Source organism: Emydura macquarii, unplaced genomic scaffold (assembly GCF_026122565.2).
Source record: "Emydura macquarii macquarii isolate MOO-44397 ecotype Brisbane River unplaced genomic scaffold, CSIRO-AGI_Emac_v2 contig_2768, whole genome shotgun sequence".
In the NCBI taxonomy this organism is placed as follows: Eukaryota; Metazoa; Chordata; order Testudines; family Chelidae; genus Emydura; species Emydura macquarii.
In genome coordinates, this window is record NW_027132905.1 from 28844586 (window position 1) to 28859566 (window position 14981).

The 14981-nt window shown below is 41.6% G+C and overlaps 1 protein-coding gene across 2 annotated transcripts in view; it reads right to left on the reverse strand.

Annotated features, from left to right (window-relative positions):
- Positions 1 to 14710, reverse strand: part of DNAJC18 (DnaJ heat shock protein family (Hsp40) member C18) — a 32382-nt gene extending 17672 nt beyond the window's left edge. For both annotated transcript variants that reach the window (XR_010923396.1, XM_067566811.1), the window contains exons 1-6: positions 14596 to 14710; positions 12836 to 13022; positions 10685 to 10830; positions 8210 to 8395; positions 4424 to 4536; positions 3195 to 3304 (exon numbers count right to left, since the gene is read on the reverse strand). Coding sequence is in view for 1 of the 2 variants with exons in the window: in XM_067566811.1 (XP_067422912.1) it covers positions 3195 to 3304; positions 4424 to 4536; positions 8210 to 8395; positions 10685 to 10830; positions 12836 to 13022; positions 14596 to 14632 (779 nt within the window). In the remaining variant the exon portion in view is untranslated. The remainder of the gene's footprint in view (positions 1 to 3194; positions 3305 to 4423; positions 4537 to 8209; positions 8396 to 10684; positions 10831 to 12835; positions 13023 to 14595) is intronic.
- Between the last annotated feature and the right edge of the window lie 271 nt (positions 14711 to 14981).

Genomic DNA, 14981 nt, shown 5'->3' on the forward strand with positions numbered 1-14981 from the left:
ACTAAAGAAATTATACATCTCCCTGTTCCATAATCAACCTTGCACCTTTGTAACAGAGCTGATGAAATAAACACGACTGGCTAGAAAAAACACAAAGACACAATATCTAGAGAGATTTAAAATGAAATCTAAAAGGAGCAGACTGAGAACTGACACTGCCCATACTCAAGTACAGTATGCATTAATGAGACACTGCATTTTTCTGGGGAGTTTTGGGTAACTTGATTAAGTCATTTTCAAGATATTAGAACAAATATCAAAAAGCCAAAACACCACTTTGTTTGTTTGTTTTCCTGCACTTTCCAGCAGCCTCCTCTCAACATCAGTGAGAAATGACTGGACAAACTTGAAAGGACAGCAGTCCTCAGGGTGTATGCAGGGTAGATGGCCAAATATTTGAGGATGCAATGTGACTGTAGTTATATAGCCCATTCCACTTAAATTTCCACTGCCTCACATAATATTCTTTAGGCAAATCAGGGCAAGTTACAGATTCCTGTGGAATTCTGACTAAGCAGGGGAGATCCTGGTTCCACCTCCTAATGTTTTGAAACGGCCATGCAGTCATGGGAGCTGTGTGGAGCTAGCCTTTCTGCCTCATCCACTTGCTTAAACCACTTTCTTCTTTCTAATTTTCTTCATTTATCTCTTTGCATCTTTAGAATTGTCACCCTGCATGAGGAGCAAGCAGTCAAGAAGGGAGGGTCACACTCCGTCTGACATGCCTCTCCCTGCTTCCATAGTTCAGTTTGGCACTTCATTCTTTGTTTATTAAAATCCCTCTTTTCTTCCTCTCTCATGAGTCCTGGGGTTTTTATTCTCTCCAATAAAAAAAACCAAACAGATTTTAGGAGTTTAATCCCTAAAGATAAGGTTAAGAGAAAGAGCACATGTGCCTACGTGCAGGGCTGAAGGGCATGGAGGCAGCAGGAGGGACTGCCTATTCTGAGAGCCGCCGGGGGTGTTTCAGTGGGGGCTGGGATTAGCACAACTCCAAAGACTTGCTGAGGGGTATCTTGCTGCATGCTGACATCTTGTGGTAACAGTGCTAAGAGTTTTTGGGCAGCCTGAAAAACACCACCCCATGGAAACATACAGCACGTGAGCCCAAGCTCAGAGGTACCCTTTTTGGGGGGGTAGGGAGAGAATTTCTCCCTCCCCCCATGGAGTGCCTCAGTTCCAGCTGCAGATAAAGGAAGCATGCAGCGGCTGAAAGCAAAGCCCTTCCACAGAAGCTTCACCTTGGGCCTCATCATCCTGCTGCAGCATCTGTGGGAAGCCTAAGGACTAGAGCTCATACTCGTGGGCTCCTGGGCTTGCCAGCACCTTGGAGCAGGAGCCATCTGCTTCTGGCACAGCCAGTGGGCTGTGTGCCCTCCTGCATGCTGAGCAGCATCCAGGCTGCCAGGCATCTGTCCTGCTGAAGAGAATGTGCTAGAACAGGGGAGTGAGTACTGGGAAAGGCAGGCAGCAGAACCCCCAGAACTTCACTGAAAAGTCTGGAAACTCCACCCCATGCAGGTGGACAGGGAGCAAGCCACTCACAACAGGAGCCCTGGTGAAACGTATCCTGCCTGTTACCTGTGAGCTGCCAGGGAGGGCTGTCTCTGCTAAGGGGGTGGGGATGGATACAACCCACAACAAGCCTGACAGTCGCCTTGTGGCACAGGGCTATTTTCTTCCTTCATGTGATGTTTTTGTGATCTCTCTCTGAAGAAGCCCCTAGATCTCAGAATTCGCCTCTGTTCCAGGAGGCTAGATGCTATCTCAGTAGCCCCTAAAATGTACTTTAATTAATACACACAGTTATGTGTTCCCGTATGTGACGAATGTCAGACTGCTGACTCCTCACTCTGAGCTTGCCAAGAAATGTATCACAATGCAAATGCACAGCTTTAAGTTTCTTTCTTCCCTCCACGCCCATTTATTTTATCATTCAGCCTTCACTTTTGTTATCTTGTCAAACAAACAGCAATTGAAGTTCATGTTTTTCTGTCATTTTTAAAATGGACGCAAAACATGTTTTACATCAAGGCCTTAAGAAGACTGATTTTTTGTTGGAGACTTCTAACTAAGCCAAGATGGTACTGAGATGAAAAGAAGGTTTTAAAAAGAATGATATTATGACTGACTTTCACGCTTTTGTATTTTAAAAATCAAAGACAGGTGATCCTACATCAGTCGCTTCAGAGATGTCAGGCAAGCAGCCGTAGGTGTTAAATTGCTGTGTGACTGCACTGCTATTTGTGTAAAGACTAAAAGATTGATGCATCAAGGCTGTGGGATCAATAATATTTTACTGTATTTGTCTCCTGTGTGTTCTAAACTTTGCTGCTTTATAAGCTTGAAAGTTAGTTTTTATTTGGTACTGGGTCCAAGGCGCAGATTGCTTAGCTTTAAAATTTTCCTGTTTGTCCTCTGTTGGTGATTTTGTTGTAGTAATCCTATATAAATTGTTTAACAACAATATAGGAAATAACCACAAAAAATCCTCCTGAAATAGACTTTTTGAAGGTAAAAGTCAGTCTAACAGCTGCCAGGGACCTAAATTGTGCCCCCACTGAAATCTGAAACAGGATCCCTGGCCGCCAAAGGGGACAAACCCAGACCTCAAACACCAGATTTCATCAGAAGTGAACGCTTTGTGACTATGCCCCTTCTCTCACACATGCTACAGATCATCCCCTGACCAACAACTCTCAGCACTGGCAAGGCCCAAATGAAGGAGAAGATAACGAGGGACAGTGCCCCAAAATGAGGGGGAAATTTTGTTGCAAACAGAGAATTAGTTGCTTTATAAATTACAAAACTGAAAAGAGGCAATTGCCTAAACCTTCAAACTCATTTTATTCCCGGTTAACAAAGAACCTCCCTCTTGGGTTGAGCATTCAGTACTTTAGGTTTCTTTCCCATTTACTTATTCCAACTCCCCTTAAATCTTGCTCCATAATCAGTATAGGGCCTGTCACAATGGGGCCGTGCTCTTTGATTGTTTTGTATTATGGTAGTGCCTAGGAAAATCAAACAATAAATATAGGGAAATATCCCCATCACTTAATTATCAAGTGATAATGCTTTCTGCATACAGCAAGAGGGAAGTTAGTGAATTCTCTACTAAGTCCAACATTCCTCTACCTCCCCATCCCAAGTAATCTGGACCAGATAAAAAATTTTTTTTTAAAAATTGAACTTACGATTTGTAGAACAGGCTGTATGGTGGATTAGTGGCCATCAGCTGAGTTATAACTGACACAACAATGATTACCAAAACCGGCAGCAACTGAATAAATGCAGAGTAAGTATTCTGAAAAGGACAACCACAGTTAGTAGATAAAAGTTAGAAATGGGAATAAGACTTACTCGCTCATACAAAGCGGGATGTGGTGTCTAGGTAGACAATGTATCAGATGCTAAACAGACAACAAGAACAGAGACTACACTTGAGTTTAGAGAAAAAACGTAACCTTTAAATTTCAAACTAGTTAAATTTCAAAATTACCTTTATTAGAAAAATAATAAACTTAAGTTTCTAAAAATATATACATATTTTCTCCAAATCACATTTTCACAAAGTTTCTTTAATGCACAATTCCATGTATAAGTCAAATAACTATCCTCTCAAAAAGTATATGCATACTGTGCTGCCAGGAGGCAATGCAGGTCAAAACACACCCTGCCTGGATACAGTTTACATCTACAGGTTCCCTTCAGTTTCTAAACTTTACAATACTTGTTTCTCAAATCCCATCAAATACTTAAGATTTATTTTCTACCCAATGACTGAAACTCTTAAGAATGTTACAGGTTAATAAGCACTACATACTATACTTTGGAACTAGATATATGTATTTTATTTTATTTGTTTGAATATGCTTTTCAAACTAAGTGAATTTAATGCAGGTGAAACAGTGACAGCTCTAGGGACAAAGTCTTCTGTTACTCCAAAACAAACAGCTCGCACAATAACACCATAGGTTTCTTTTTATACTGCCCTACCCACCCACCTCAATCTTCGTCTCTGTATCAGAATTACCAACAAGGATGCTCACTGCAATAGTATATGATATGAACACTTGTCTGTCCACCCCACAAATTTATTTCCCATTAGGCTACACAACTGCCATTAGATGGTAATGACTTTCAGCCACTTCTGATCCATTTCAACTGATGACCAGCTGGTGAAAGACCGTAGCTCTTTTCTGATTCCCCCACAATAAAATACATTTTGGAAGTAGCAATTAAATAAAGAGACAAGTATAGTGGTCCCACATAAAAACGCCATTCTGACTGCAGAAATATTACTGGTTCTTGGGGCACTCCCTATTTTAAGTATAAGGAACACTGCTGAAACCAGTATAAACTTCAAGTGCACACAATGTACCCATGACAAATATTTAGAGCTAACAGCTCCCTCCCACGATACCTGAGGCCTGTTTTCTTCCTCCTCTTTGTCCTGCGTCCAGGCTCTCTCATTTCGGTGTCGTCTCCGATAATAGTGGGTGTCTGGTGTTACATTTGAAAACATATGAATATTTCCTGTTTAAAAAAACCCAAAGAGGTGAACTAGCCATTTTCATTCAATTGCAGGCATCTATTATTCCTCAGAAATTCTAGTTGGCTATCCAACCATATAGTAAATGGCCTGAGTTACCAGACATAGTCATGAAAGGTCAGATGATAAGTTTCAAATAATACACCTCAGAACTGAAATTCCAAAATACCACATGGGAGCTAGCCAGTATGCAGCATCTTGGGACACTGGTGTGGCAAAAGAAAGGGAACCGGGGAGGGGTGTGTGTGGGGGAACTTGGTGCAAAACAATCTCAATTTTCTAAAATAAATCATAGACCCATTAGGGTTTTTATACTGCAACTCCTACTTTTACAGACGTTTTAACATTTCCTTGAGAGACTATTTTGTATTGAACCTGAGGCTCTAAATATGTGCCTTATCATTCAGTCCATAAATTATGGTGCTCTTAATTACTAAATTTTCCCTGCTGTACTCATTTCGGTTCTCTTTCTTTGAACTCTTTATTGCCTCATTAAGGATTTTATAATGAGGGAGGAGATTAAGGAGAAGTAGGTCCTTGATAAAGAATACAATTCAGAACTTTCTTTTCTTGTAAGCTAAAGAAAGACACAGTATGGAGCTGATTTATTTTAGAACTTCTAAGATGGGGGAAGAAAGACACACAAGCCATTTTGATCAAAATGGTTATTTCAAAAAGCTCTTCCAATTTTTAAGCTATGGATTTTACATCACATGAATACTGGAATAGCTATGCTTTTTCCTTTTAAATTCAGAACTCTTTTGCAGAAGAGGCTACAAATTCAAAATGTTTGTCCTAATTATGATCACAGAAATACAACTCCATCGGTACCATAAACTCAGCCTACTAGCAGTATTAAACAAACAGTAATAAATTAACTGAGGGCAGGTCTACACTCTGAGCACTACAGCAGCACAGCTGCAGTGCTAAAACCATACCACTTTGCACTGTAGCACAGACACCTCCTACATCAATGGAAGAGGTCTGTCTGTTGATGCTACTAATCTGCTTCCATGAGTGGCTGCAACTACATTGACAGAAGAATTCTTCAATCAACCTCGCCCTGTCACACTGGAAGCATGGTCAGCTTCACTATGGCACTCAGGGATCAATCTAAATTTTTAACTGTACACCAGGGCTCAGTTGGCCAGCAAATGGAAAGGAACAAAAGTGTTCCTTTCCACCACTAATGCCTCTGGGTCCATACCTTCCCCTTCTCCAAAACCCAATTAAATCAGTGGCTTTTTTTTTTTTTTTTTTTTTGGGGGGGGGGGGGGGCATATGCACAGAAGGTCATCAAGTTCAGAATATTTCAAAACGAATGGAGAGAGCAAGTCCCAGAATCTCTGCTCAGTGTTCCCCTTCAGGTTCCCTTTGTTTAGCCCTTTGACCTTCACGCCCGTTCCTGTTTTTTCATTCATTGTCCCCCATAATCAGTTGAGTCCCAGACTCACTAGCTCCTCCCCTTAGGCTGGAGGAGGGGCTTTTAGCCATGGGCAGGTGCCCTGGACCCCAAATAGTAGTTCCAGAATCCCAGGGCCCTCACACAGAATGCCCTACCAGCATAAGAAAAAGTCAGGTGTAGAACTTTGGTTATGCAAATGAGTTTTGCTGATCTCCAAAGGTTTTCAACTCTCACTCCCCAAAAGCCTAGCAAGACAGTCATGCATCATGAAACTATGCTGCAGCTTCAAACCGTTTTGGTGCACATGGGGTTTGTAAATGTGCACCACAACAGATGAATAGGTTTTCCTCAATTAAAGAGAAATATAATCTTTGGAGCTTGTAAAAAGTATAGAAAGTTCATCTCAAAAGTTTTTTTGGAGGCAGTTATGATTTAGTTTTAACACCAAAATGGTTTTAAGCTTCGTTTAAGCTTGGAAGTAGACAAAAATGTACAAAATTTCAGCTTTGTAAAAGAATTGCAAGAAGATGTTTAGTCGTATTGGGAATAGGAAGAAAAAAATGTTCTAAAAATCATAGATCGTTTTAACAGGGAGTTGTAATAAAAATCCCTGTGCATCTTTATTTTTCTTTTGCACAAAAGCTGTAACACCCTCGCTTACTTAACTGTCAAGAGCTGAGTTCAGTACTCTGTTTCACCTGTTATAGTTGGCATCGCTAACACCTAAATTCCTCCTGCAGTTTTAAATGCTGTTCTACTTCCTGTCCTAAACTACTATGCGCTCTTGAATAGTTGTCACGTGCCAGACGTGGCTATATTTCAGTAGTGGATAAAGTCACTGGTGTAAGCTTCCAGCAAAGTCAATGGGAGTTACACCAGTTTGCATCATGCTGGATTTGGCCCAGAGTTTGTAAATATGCTGGTAATCTGTGTAGAGTACTTGGAGAGGCTTTTAGATCAACTATGCTATATTAAATCATCAATTAAAATCCGTGTAAGTAATGAAGCTCCCTTCTCCGCTTTAGGTGTTATTGATTACTGTGTTAATGTTTTATGACACTGAAGGTGCAAGTGCTAAATACTGTGTCATCAAGAGATCCCTGAACTCCAATCTCAGCAGGAAGAAACACTTTTTACCCAGTGCATCTTTAAAATGTATTATTTTTAACCCAAGTCTGCATGTGTATTTCACTACTCATTTGGGAATCTCCATTTTTAGTTATTTTAAGTCAAAAAACTTTGGATTCAGATATGCATAAAGCATTGCTGCAAGTCTTGAATCTATGGGTACGTCCACACTTTGAGCAGGAGGTGTAAATTCCAGCTTGACACACACCGACGTCAGCTCTAATCAAGTCAGGGTGCTAAAAAGAAGTGAAGCTGCAGAGGCACAAGGGACTAGCTGCCCTAAGTATGCTCACATCCAAAACCCTAGGTATGTACTCGGGTAGCTAGCCCCTCCCCAAGCTCTAAGTATAATGTATCCTATGCCCAATTACGTTAAAGATATGTGGTGATGCCAGCAAATCTGAAGGCAGAGCTACGAACGTTCATTCTTTATTTCTGCTGTAGACAAGCCAAATGTACAGAGCTTTTCTCTCATATGTATCTATGGTTATGGATCTATGCAATACTGTACTGTACCTGGAGCGCTGACAGCAGCTGTCATGGCACAGCTGCATATACTCCAGTGAGCTGACTGTGACAGCAGCACTAGCTGATGCGGTTGGCAAGCACACTCTTGATCCCTGCAGATAAGCACTTTCTTCCCACCTCCAAACCATTTCTGGCTTCAGGCAATGGGGAGAGAGAAAAGACACTTTTGCCAGCTAAAGTTGGAGTTAAAAAGAAGGCCCAAAAGGAATTCAATCTGTCTCAGCCCTTGCTGTGTTAGTGATGTTCTCATCCCTAGAGCCCATAGGCAGGGGTTGGGAGTGTACTAGCTGGCCACAACAGAGCAGCAGTAGCACAAACGGCTTACTGAACCGTGTGGGAATGCTGTGGTAGTAGCACCCATGAAGAAAGAAAGGCTAGGATAGGTTTTTTGCAATCTGAAAATCTGAAGTCGTCAAACTCAATTTAAAACTGTGTATCTCCGGAGTTTTGCCGGATCTAAAGAGAGTAACAGCAACTGACACTTTAATGATAGAGTTTTACTGTCCTGAAAAACATAGCTAGGTTCTTCAGCAGTATCAAATAAAGCCAACTTTCCAACTCTTCACACTTCAAAGACACAATAGACAGAACACTACCTGTAGGGAATTGCCCACCAAAAAACATGTTGAATATTTCTTCTGGTGTGATGTCTGCTTCAAATTCCCTGTAATAATCATAGTTCTTTGCCCGAGGAGTGCAGAAAGTCTCTTGTTCATCCCCAAATTGATCATATCGTAATCGTTTTTCAGGGTTGCTCAGAACGGCAAAAGCATTGCTTATTGCTGCAGGATAAGAGAGAGCAACATTACACATGTGTCATGCCATCTTTTCACGTCAATATGCCTTTCATCAGCTGAATTTTATAAGATGAGTAGCAACAATTTGATAGGAGGCTCATTTTCTGCTGGACAAAGAACAACATCCAACCATCTAGCCAGAGGAATTGGATGTCCATTGGAGGTGTCACTCTTAAAGCAAAGTGAGTGCTCCTTTCAGTTATTCTTGTGAACACTGGTATTAGCACTGATGAATGGTGCTCACTCATCTGGGATAGATGTAGGAAGTTAAAACATCTCCTATAGCATATGGAACGGTTAAAACACTTAGAAAACTGGGGAAGAAACCATTCTGGAAATCTGTCAAAGGGCTGAGTGGCAATACAGCTTTTTACCAAGTCTGAAACCAATTAGTGACATGGTAGGCTTTAAACAGAGCGCATGTCCACACACCATACGGTTAATTACATTACACTGCTTCCTTCCTGTAAGGTATGTACTTTTAACTTGTGTTAAGCTAACTCGTGTTGCAATCCTACCAGCTCGTCAAGATAAACACGAGGCTCCTCCAAGGGTTTACCTCAGTCAGTTGAAAGGTTACAACTGCCTTGTCTTCACTAAACCTGTGTTACAAGTCATCTTAGCATGGGTTGAAAATATGAAAATACATCTATTCCCTAGTGAAGACAAGGCCTTAGTTAAACAAGTGCAATTGTGTGTACAGAATGCCACAGAGGGGTTGGGGAGAATGGCAGCAGGGTTAGAGTGATCTCTTCATGCACCAGTGGAAAGAAAGGAACTTAGGGTGAGGTGAGGGATGGCCATTATCTTACAAATGCCACTTGCTGGCAAATCCATTCAAGGCACAGTTTTGAGCTAGGGGAGTTCCACCAGTCACCTGGGAGCCTCTATCAAGAATAGGGCTCAATCACAACATTTGGAGAATGAATTCTCAAATAAGGATCAAGGAATTTACAATAATTGCCCTCATACGGAAAGCTTCCACTTACTAAAATTGCCCAAATTGCTTTTTAAGGCCAAAGGCAATCTATTAGCCAGATGATATTTGGCATTGAGATAGCTCTGGAGAATGAAAACCTCTATTCATAGAATAAGTACATCACTGGCAGTTTCCTCTCTACACACGACTTAACTCTGACCTGAAAGAGCTACTAATAGGGCAGTTTGGTGTCCATGGCCATGCCTATTCAATCTGTAGCCACTTCACTGAGACTGAAAATAATGGTACAAACTAATACACACGGGTGCCTACCAGGACCTGAAATATGAGAATTGTTTCATGCTGGCCAACATACAGCTAGTCAGCTGGTGATGAGTGCCCCAAAAATGAAAAACCCCATGTTTTATTACCAAACCTTTCAGCCATCATGTCTCCCAGAACACACTAACATCTTCAGATATTAATCTCTTACGGTCAAACAGCTGCAGCAACAAACCCAAGTATGTAACACCTTTGTCTTTAAAGTTGTGCTCATATAGCTTTTCCTAACATTGAGACTGTCTAAATATTAATGTAGGTAAAGAACATTGAAGTTTGGATTTTAAAAATTAATAATTTTTGTACCACCCTAATGCTGTTGGAAGTAAATTTTTCACAGGCAAATTTACACTGAAAACCAACCCCCAGTTGCCCGCCTTTTCCCCCCCCAAAAAAACAACTTTGCAACTTCATGTCTTTTCTATCTTAACACTGGCTAATTGAAAGCAAAGTTTTGCCAAGTTCTGTGTTAAGACAGTCATGCCCATAGCTGGGAGATAATAAGTAGAATGTAAAACAGATTTTAGTCTTTAGATACTAAGGCTGTTGATACAGATAATATAACCTTAGTATACAATTCAGAGAATCAGAACAACACACAAAAACTTTCAATGTTTTCATAATTTTTAACTCATAATGTTACATTTAGCATACAGAACAATGGGTGACAAGACATCCAGGGAATCTGTTGATCAAATGGACAAGGGCAATTCATTATAAACAATATTGCTTAAACACAACTATGAAACTTCAAAGGGATTTAGGATGTCTTTTCATTTTACTATCGTCTTACTTCTCACAGAGGTCTGTACTTTGAAACTCCTCCTAGCAAACAACTCTTGGTCAAGCAGCTGTGGGATTTTATGAAGAGAACTGTATGCACCCAGCCATTGCCTATGAAACTTACTAGCTGCATATGTTTCTATAAAGTCTTCAGCTAGGGAGCACTGCCATAGTCTGAAGCAAGCCCTGTTGGGAGATTCTTGTTAAAATAAACCATACTTCATCTCAGATACCTTTAAAAGCTTCTGTTGCTCCAGGAGCATAGTTCTTGTCAGGGTGAAATTTAAGAGCTAGTTTTCGGTAAGCTTTCTTCAAATCCTCCTCATTGGCATCTCTCCCAACTCCCAGAATTTCATAATAATTGCTACACTTCTTTATTCTGAAAAAAGACAAAATTGGTCATTTGTTTCCTATCTGCATGCCTACCTTCAATACAGCTGAGAGAAAATTTTACAAGATACTAAATGGACAGCACTTAAAGTAAGGAAAAAGTAGCAGCAGAGATAGATTGTATGTTGCATGAGGAAGCACACCATTGTCTCAGGGTGGTGGTCATGTGTATCACTTAAAATTCACTTACAAAAAATAAATGCTGATGAAAGGTGCCAGGCTGTGCACCCTAGAAACAGAAGTCCTCTGTTTAGCCACGAAGCAGTTACAACACAGGCAGAGGTAATGCAAGCTTCCCCACCAACTCAGCTCAACCTTCAATTGAAAGGTGCCCATCTAACGGGCTGGTGTGTAATTTAGTCTCCATGTTCATCAATCTCTTGCCTACCCTGGTGAGAAAGCCATAAGTGTACCCATTTGTACCATGCACATAACTTCGTAACCTGAACACCTGTCCATTAGGAACTGGACACCACCAGGTTCATTTCATATAGGACAAAATACCAGGCATGTGTATCATTTGCAGTAGAAGTTACTTTTACCTGAGATGACTAGATTTAAAATCCTGACATTGATCAACAAGTGAAAAGGAGCTTGGTGGGTCCCCCATTGACACCTCTATTTGTGCACTCCACAATGTTTGTCTACCTATGTCAGATACTTATACAGCCCACATCCCTATAATATCTGAGTACCTCACAATCTTTAAGGTACTTATGCTCACAATACCTCTATGAGGTAGGGAAGCACTATTATTCCCATTTTACAGATTGGGAACTGAGGCACAGAAAGACTAAGTGACTTGGCCCAGGGTTACAAAGGATTTTTGTGGCAGAGCAGGACCTGAACCCAGAACTCCCACAACTCAGACTAGTGCTCTAACCAATGAACCATCTTTCCTCAGTATCCTCTCAAGCAGCTCAGGGATAGCAGTGTTAAAACTGAGATGCACTGACAATGCAGGGGGCAGGAGGGTGAACAGTACCTGAATGAACTTGCCTCAGCCATGCCTCATCATTTTCATGAGCAGAGCCTCACTCCTGTGAAGCATTGCCCCTTGTGGACACCTGCATACACACAGAGCCCCACTAAAATCAACAGGTACAGAGATCTTGCTCATGCAGAGGAACAAAGCCTAAGTTTAAACACACAATTACGCTTATTTTCCTCAAATCCTTCTTTTCAGGGAGTCTGTTTCAGCTGGAAAAGTAAGCTTGGGCTGAAATTTAGAATTTCAAGTCTCAGCTAGAGGTAGGTCTCCTCCCCACAAAACAATAATTAAAATTGGTTTTACCGTATAAAGTTTAAAACCTAACAATCTAAAAAGGAAATTTTTGTGCTCCTGTAACTTAAAAACAAAATCAGCTGTTTTAAAATGATCTTTTGCAAACTCATTAGATTACAAAATGGATGAATTGCTTGCAGTATTTTTTGTAAACATTCACAGTTAAATTTAGAAAGGCAAAGTGATTAACATTTGGAAATCAGCTTCTGTTCATGTAGTCTTTAAAGTGCCACAGAACTCTCGTTGTTTTTGCTGTATACAGACTAACACAGCTACCCCTCTGGAACAGTTCATGTGCCGCAACTTTTGTTAATCACCTATTATAAAGCATATCGCTCCTGTGATTACGATGGCTCCATATTTTAAACTAACTAGATACTAAATACAGATATTCATAATAGACATACTTGTTTATTATTTGTGACAAACTCATAACACCTCAAGGAAATTTAAATTAAGGTTCAAAATATAGTTGATATTGCAGATTTTGCACCACTCAGTTACCTATAGTAGAATGGCCCAATTTTCAAAAGGTGCAGAGCACCCACACCTCCCATAAAAACCATTCAATCAGACCACAAGTGCACATTAAATGCTCAGAACTACAGCACTTTAGTAACCAAATGTCAACTGCAAAAGATCACTTACATTAGACTTTCCCTCCGCCAATGCAATTTAATGTAGAGGCTACTGAAAATAGTTTGTTTACCTTCGTACCCCATACAACTGTTCCTCTGTGTAAGTCATACTAGCTTCTCCAGAGCATGCCTGACCCCTCTCATTGTCACACTTTTTCTCCTTCTTTACTCTCATACAGTTTCCACAAGCACAGAAGTCAGAACTCTCACTGTTTTCCTCTGTTGGGCATGCATTTCTTCTGAGCGCGTCAATTAATGCTGCAAAGCAACACATCTCCGTTATAAATGTTCTGTATTACCAAAATGCAGTGACACATCACTGCATGTTTCATTGTTGAATAAATATAAAATTAGAGAATTAAAGTTAGCATAAGTTTGGTTAAAGAAATATGTGTTGTAAAGAAAGGCCCTAACTAGCAAGTAAAAGAAAGGTCTTGAAAATAATAAGCCATAAGGCCAGAAGGAATGAAGGAGGGAGGATGTCTGGTTCAAATAATAACTAATGAAATAAGGAAAGATTTAAAAAAAGATGGCCTCTGACCAATAATAGTAACTGCAGATGGTTTTAAATAAGACAAAGAGAAACTGTCTTAAAAATAGCCATCATGGACCTTCCCACCCCACTTATCAGTATTCTCAAAAATTAGGACCTACATGAACTCAGGTTCAAAGGAAAAGCTGTAGTCATCAAGGAGGAGGGGAAGAGACAGTGAGGAAAGGCCTTAGGGAGAAAGGAGGTTGGAAACTTTATCTGGCTTAAGATTTGAAATAAGGGTGAACTGTCTCAAATTGGTTTTTCACTGAAGTTAGCAATTGGCAAGGATCTCACTTGTTTGTTAAAGGGTATTAAAAAAGTAAAGTTTTAAAGGGTTCATTGCTAATACCTGCCTGAACACATTGCCCCTGCCCAATAGGGGCCTAGGCATCCCTGGTCCTAGCCCATTTGTAAATATCTTGATCAAATGCTTATAATTTTTTTTTTTTTTACTGTTTGCATGTAGTACATCGCTTATTACTTAGGCTTTTTAGGCATGCTTAGAGCAACTGTATAGCTACCATTCGGCCTTTAAATTTATTTAAGTATTTTATGATTAAATCAGTGTCATGATAACAGCCTGCATAAATAATAATTCTAACATTCATTCAAATGAAAACATCTTTTCACAGACAAAAATCCATGTAAGAAAAAAATGCATCTTTCATCACAGATAACCATTATCTTTAATGGAGATCTTTTTTGTGTGTGCGGGGTATAGCCGAGAAACACATTACACAGAGAAAGTAATAGAGACAACAAAGGAGAAAGTTCACCAGCTATATCCATAAGGCAAGAGTCAAATACACATTGCAAATCACTAATAATGCAGAATATAAATGCTGCATGGCCTGGAAACTACAGCTTCAGAGCTAAAGTGCACAAAATGGTATGCAGAGAAAAATGCAATGCAAGCCATAGGCCTTTCCTCAACCCCCACAGTAACCTCCCTCCCCAATCCCTGCCCAACTCCCACTTCCCCCTCCCCTGCCCAGCCTCGACAGTGCCCCCCTCCCAAATCCCTGCCCAGCCCCCAGAGTAATGTACCATCAGTGCCACCCACAGGAACCTCTTCCCCAAACCCTGGCACCCTGGCCTGCGCAACTCCCAGCGCCTCCCCCTCTCCACAGTGCCTCCCCCAGCCCCGCCCCCACAATGCCTCTCTCCCCCTGCCCAGCTGGGGCCAGCCCCCACAGGGCCCCCTCCCCTGCCCAGTCCCGTCCCCCGAGCTCCCTCGGTCACTGCCAAGCCCCGCATCCGGCGGGATCCCCGCCCATGAGCCGCGGCGCTCGCTACCTTCGGCCCAGCGCTCCCCGCTGCCCAGCCCCGCCATGTTGTTCGGAGGGCGGGCGGGGGAGAGGGAGGAGGACGCGGCGTTCTGCGTCCCGGAGACAGCACGCGTGGCGCGGGACCCCTGGGTACTGTAGTCCTGCCGCTGAACTACATTATCAGGGCCCCCCTGCGGCTGGGGGCAGGGCGGGCATGAGGCGCCCGCGTTAGGTGGGGGTGCTGCCTGAGGAAAAAGGTCTCATGTGCCTACTCCGCTCTCCTCATGAGCGCTAGTGCTGTCATGGAAACACGCGATTACGTCCTCGCAAGAGGCATCTACGTCACGGAAACGTAGAGTGACATCATGGAGACGTTGAAAACGAGCTGCCAGAGGTCTGTGACGGCGGGGTGAC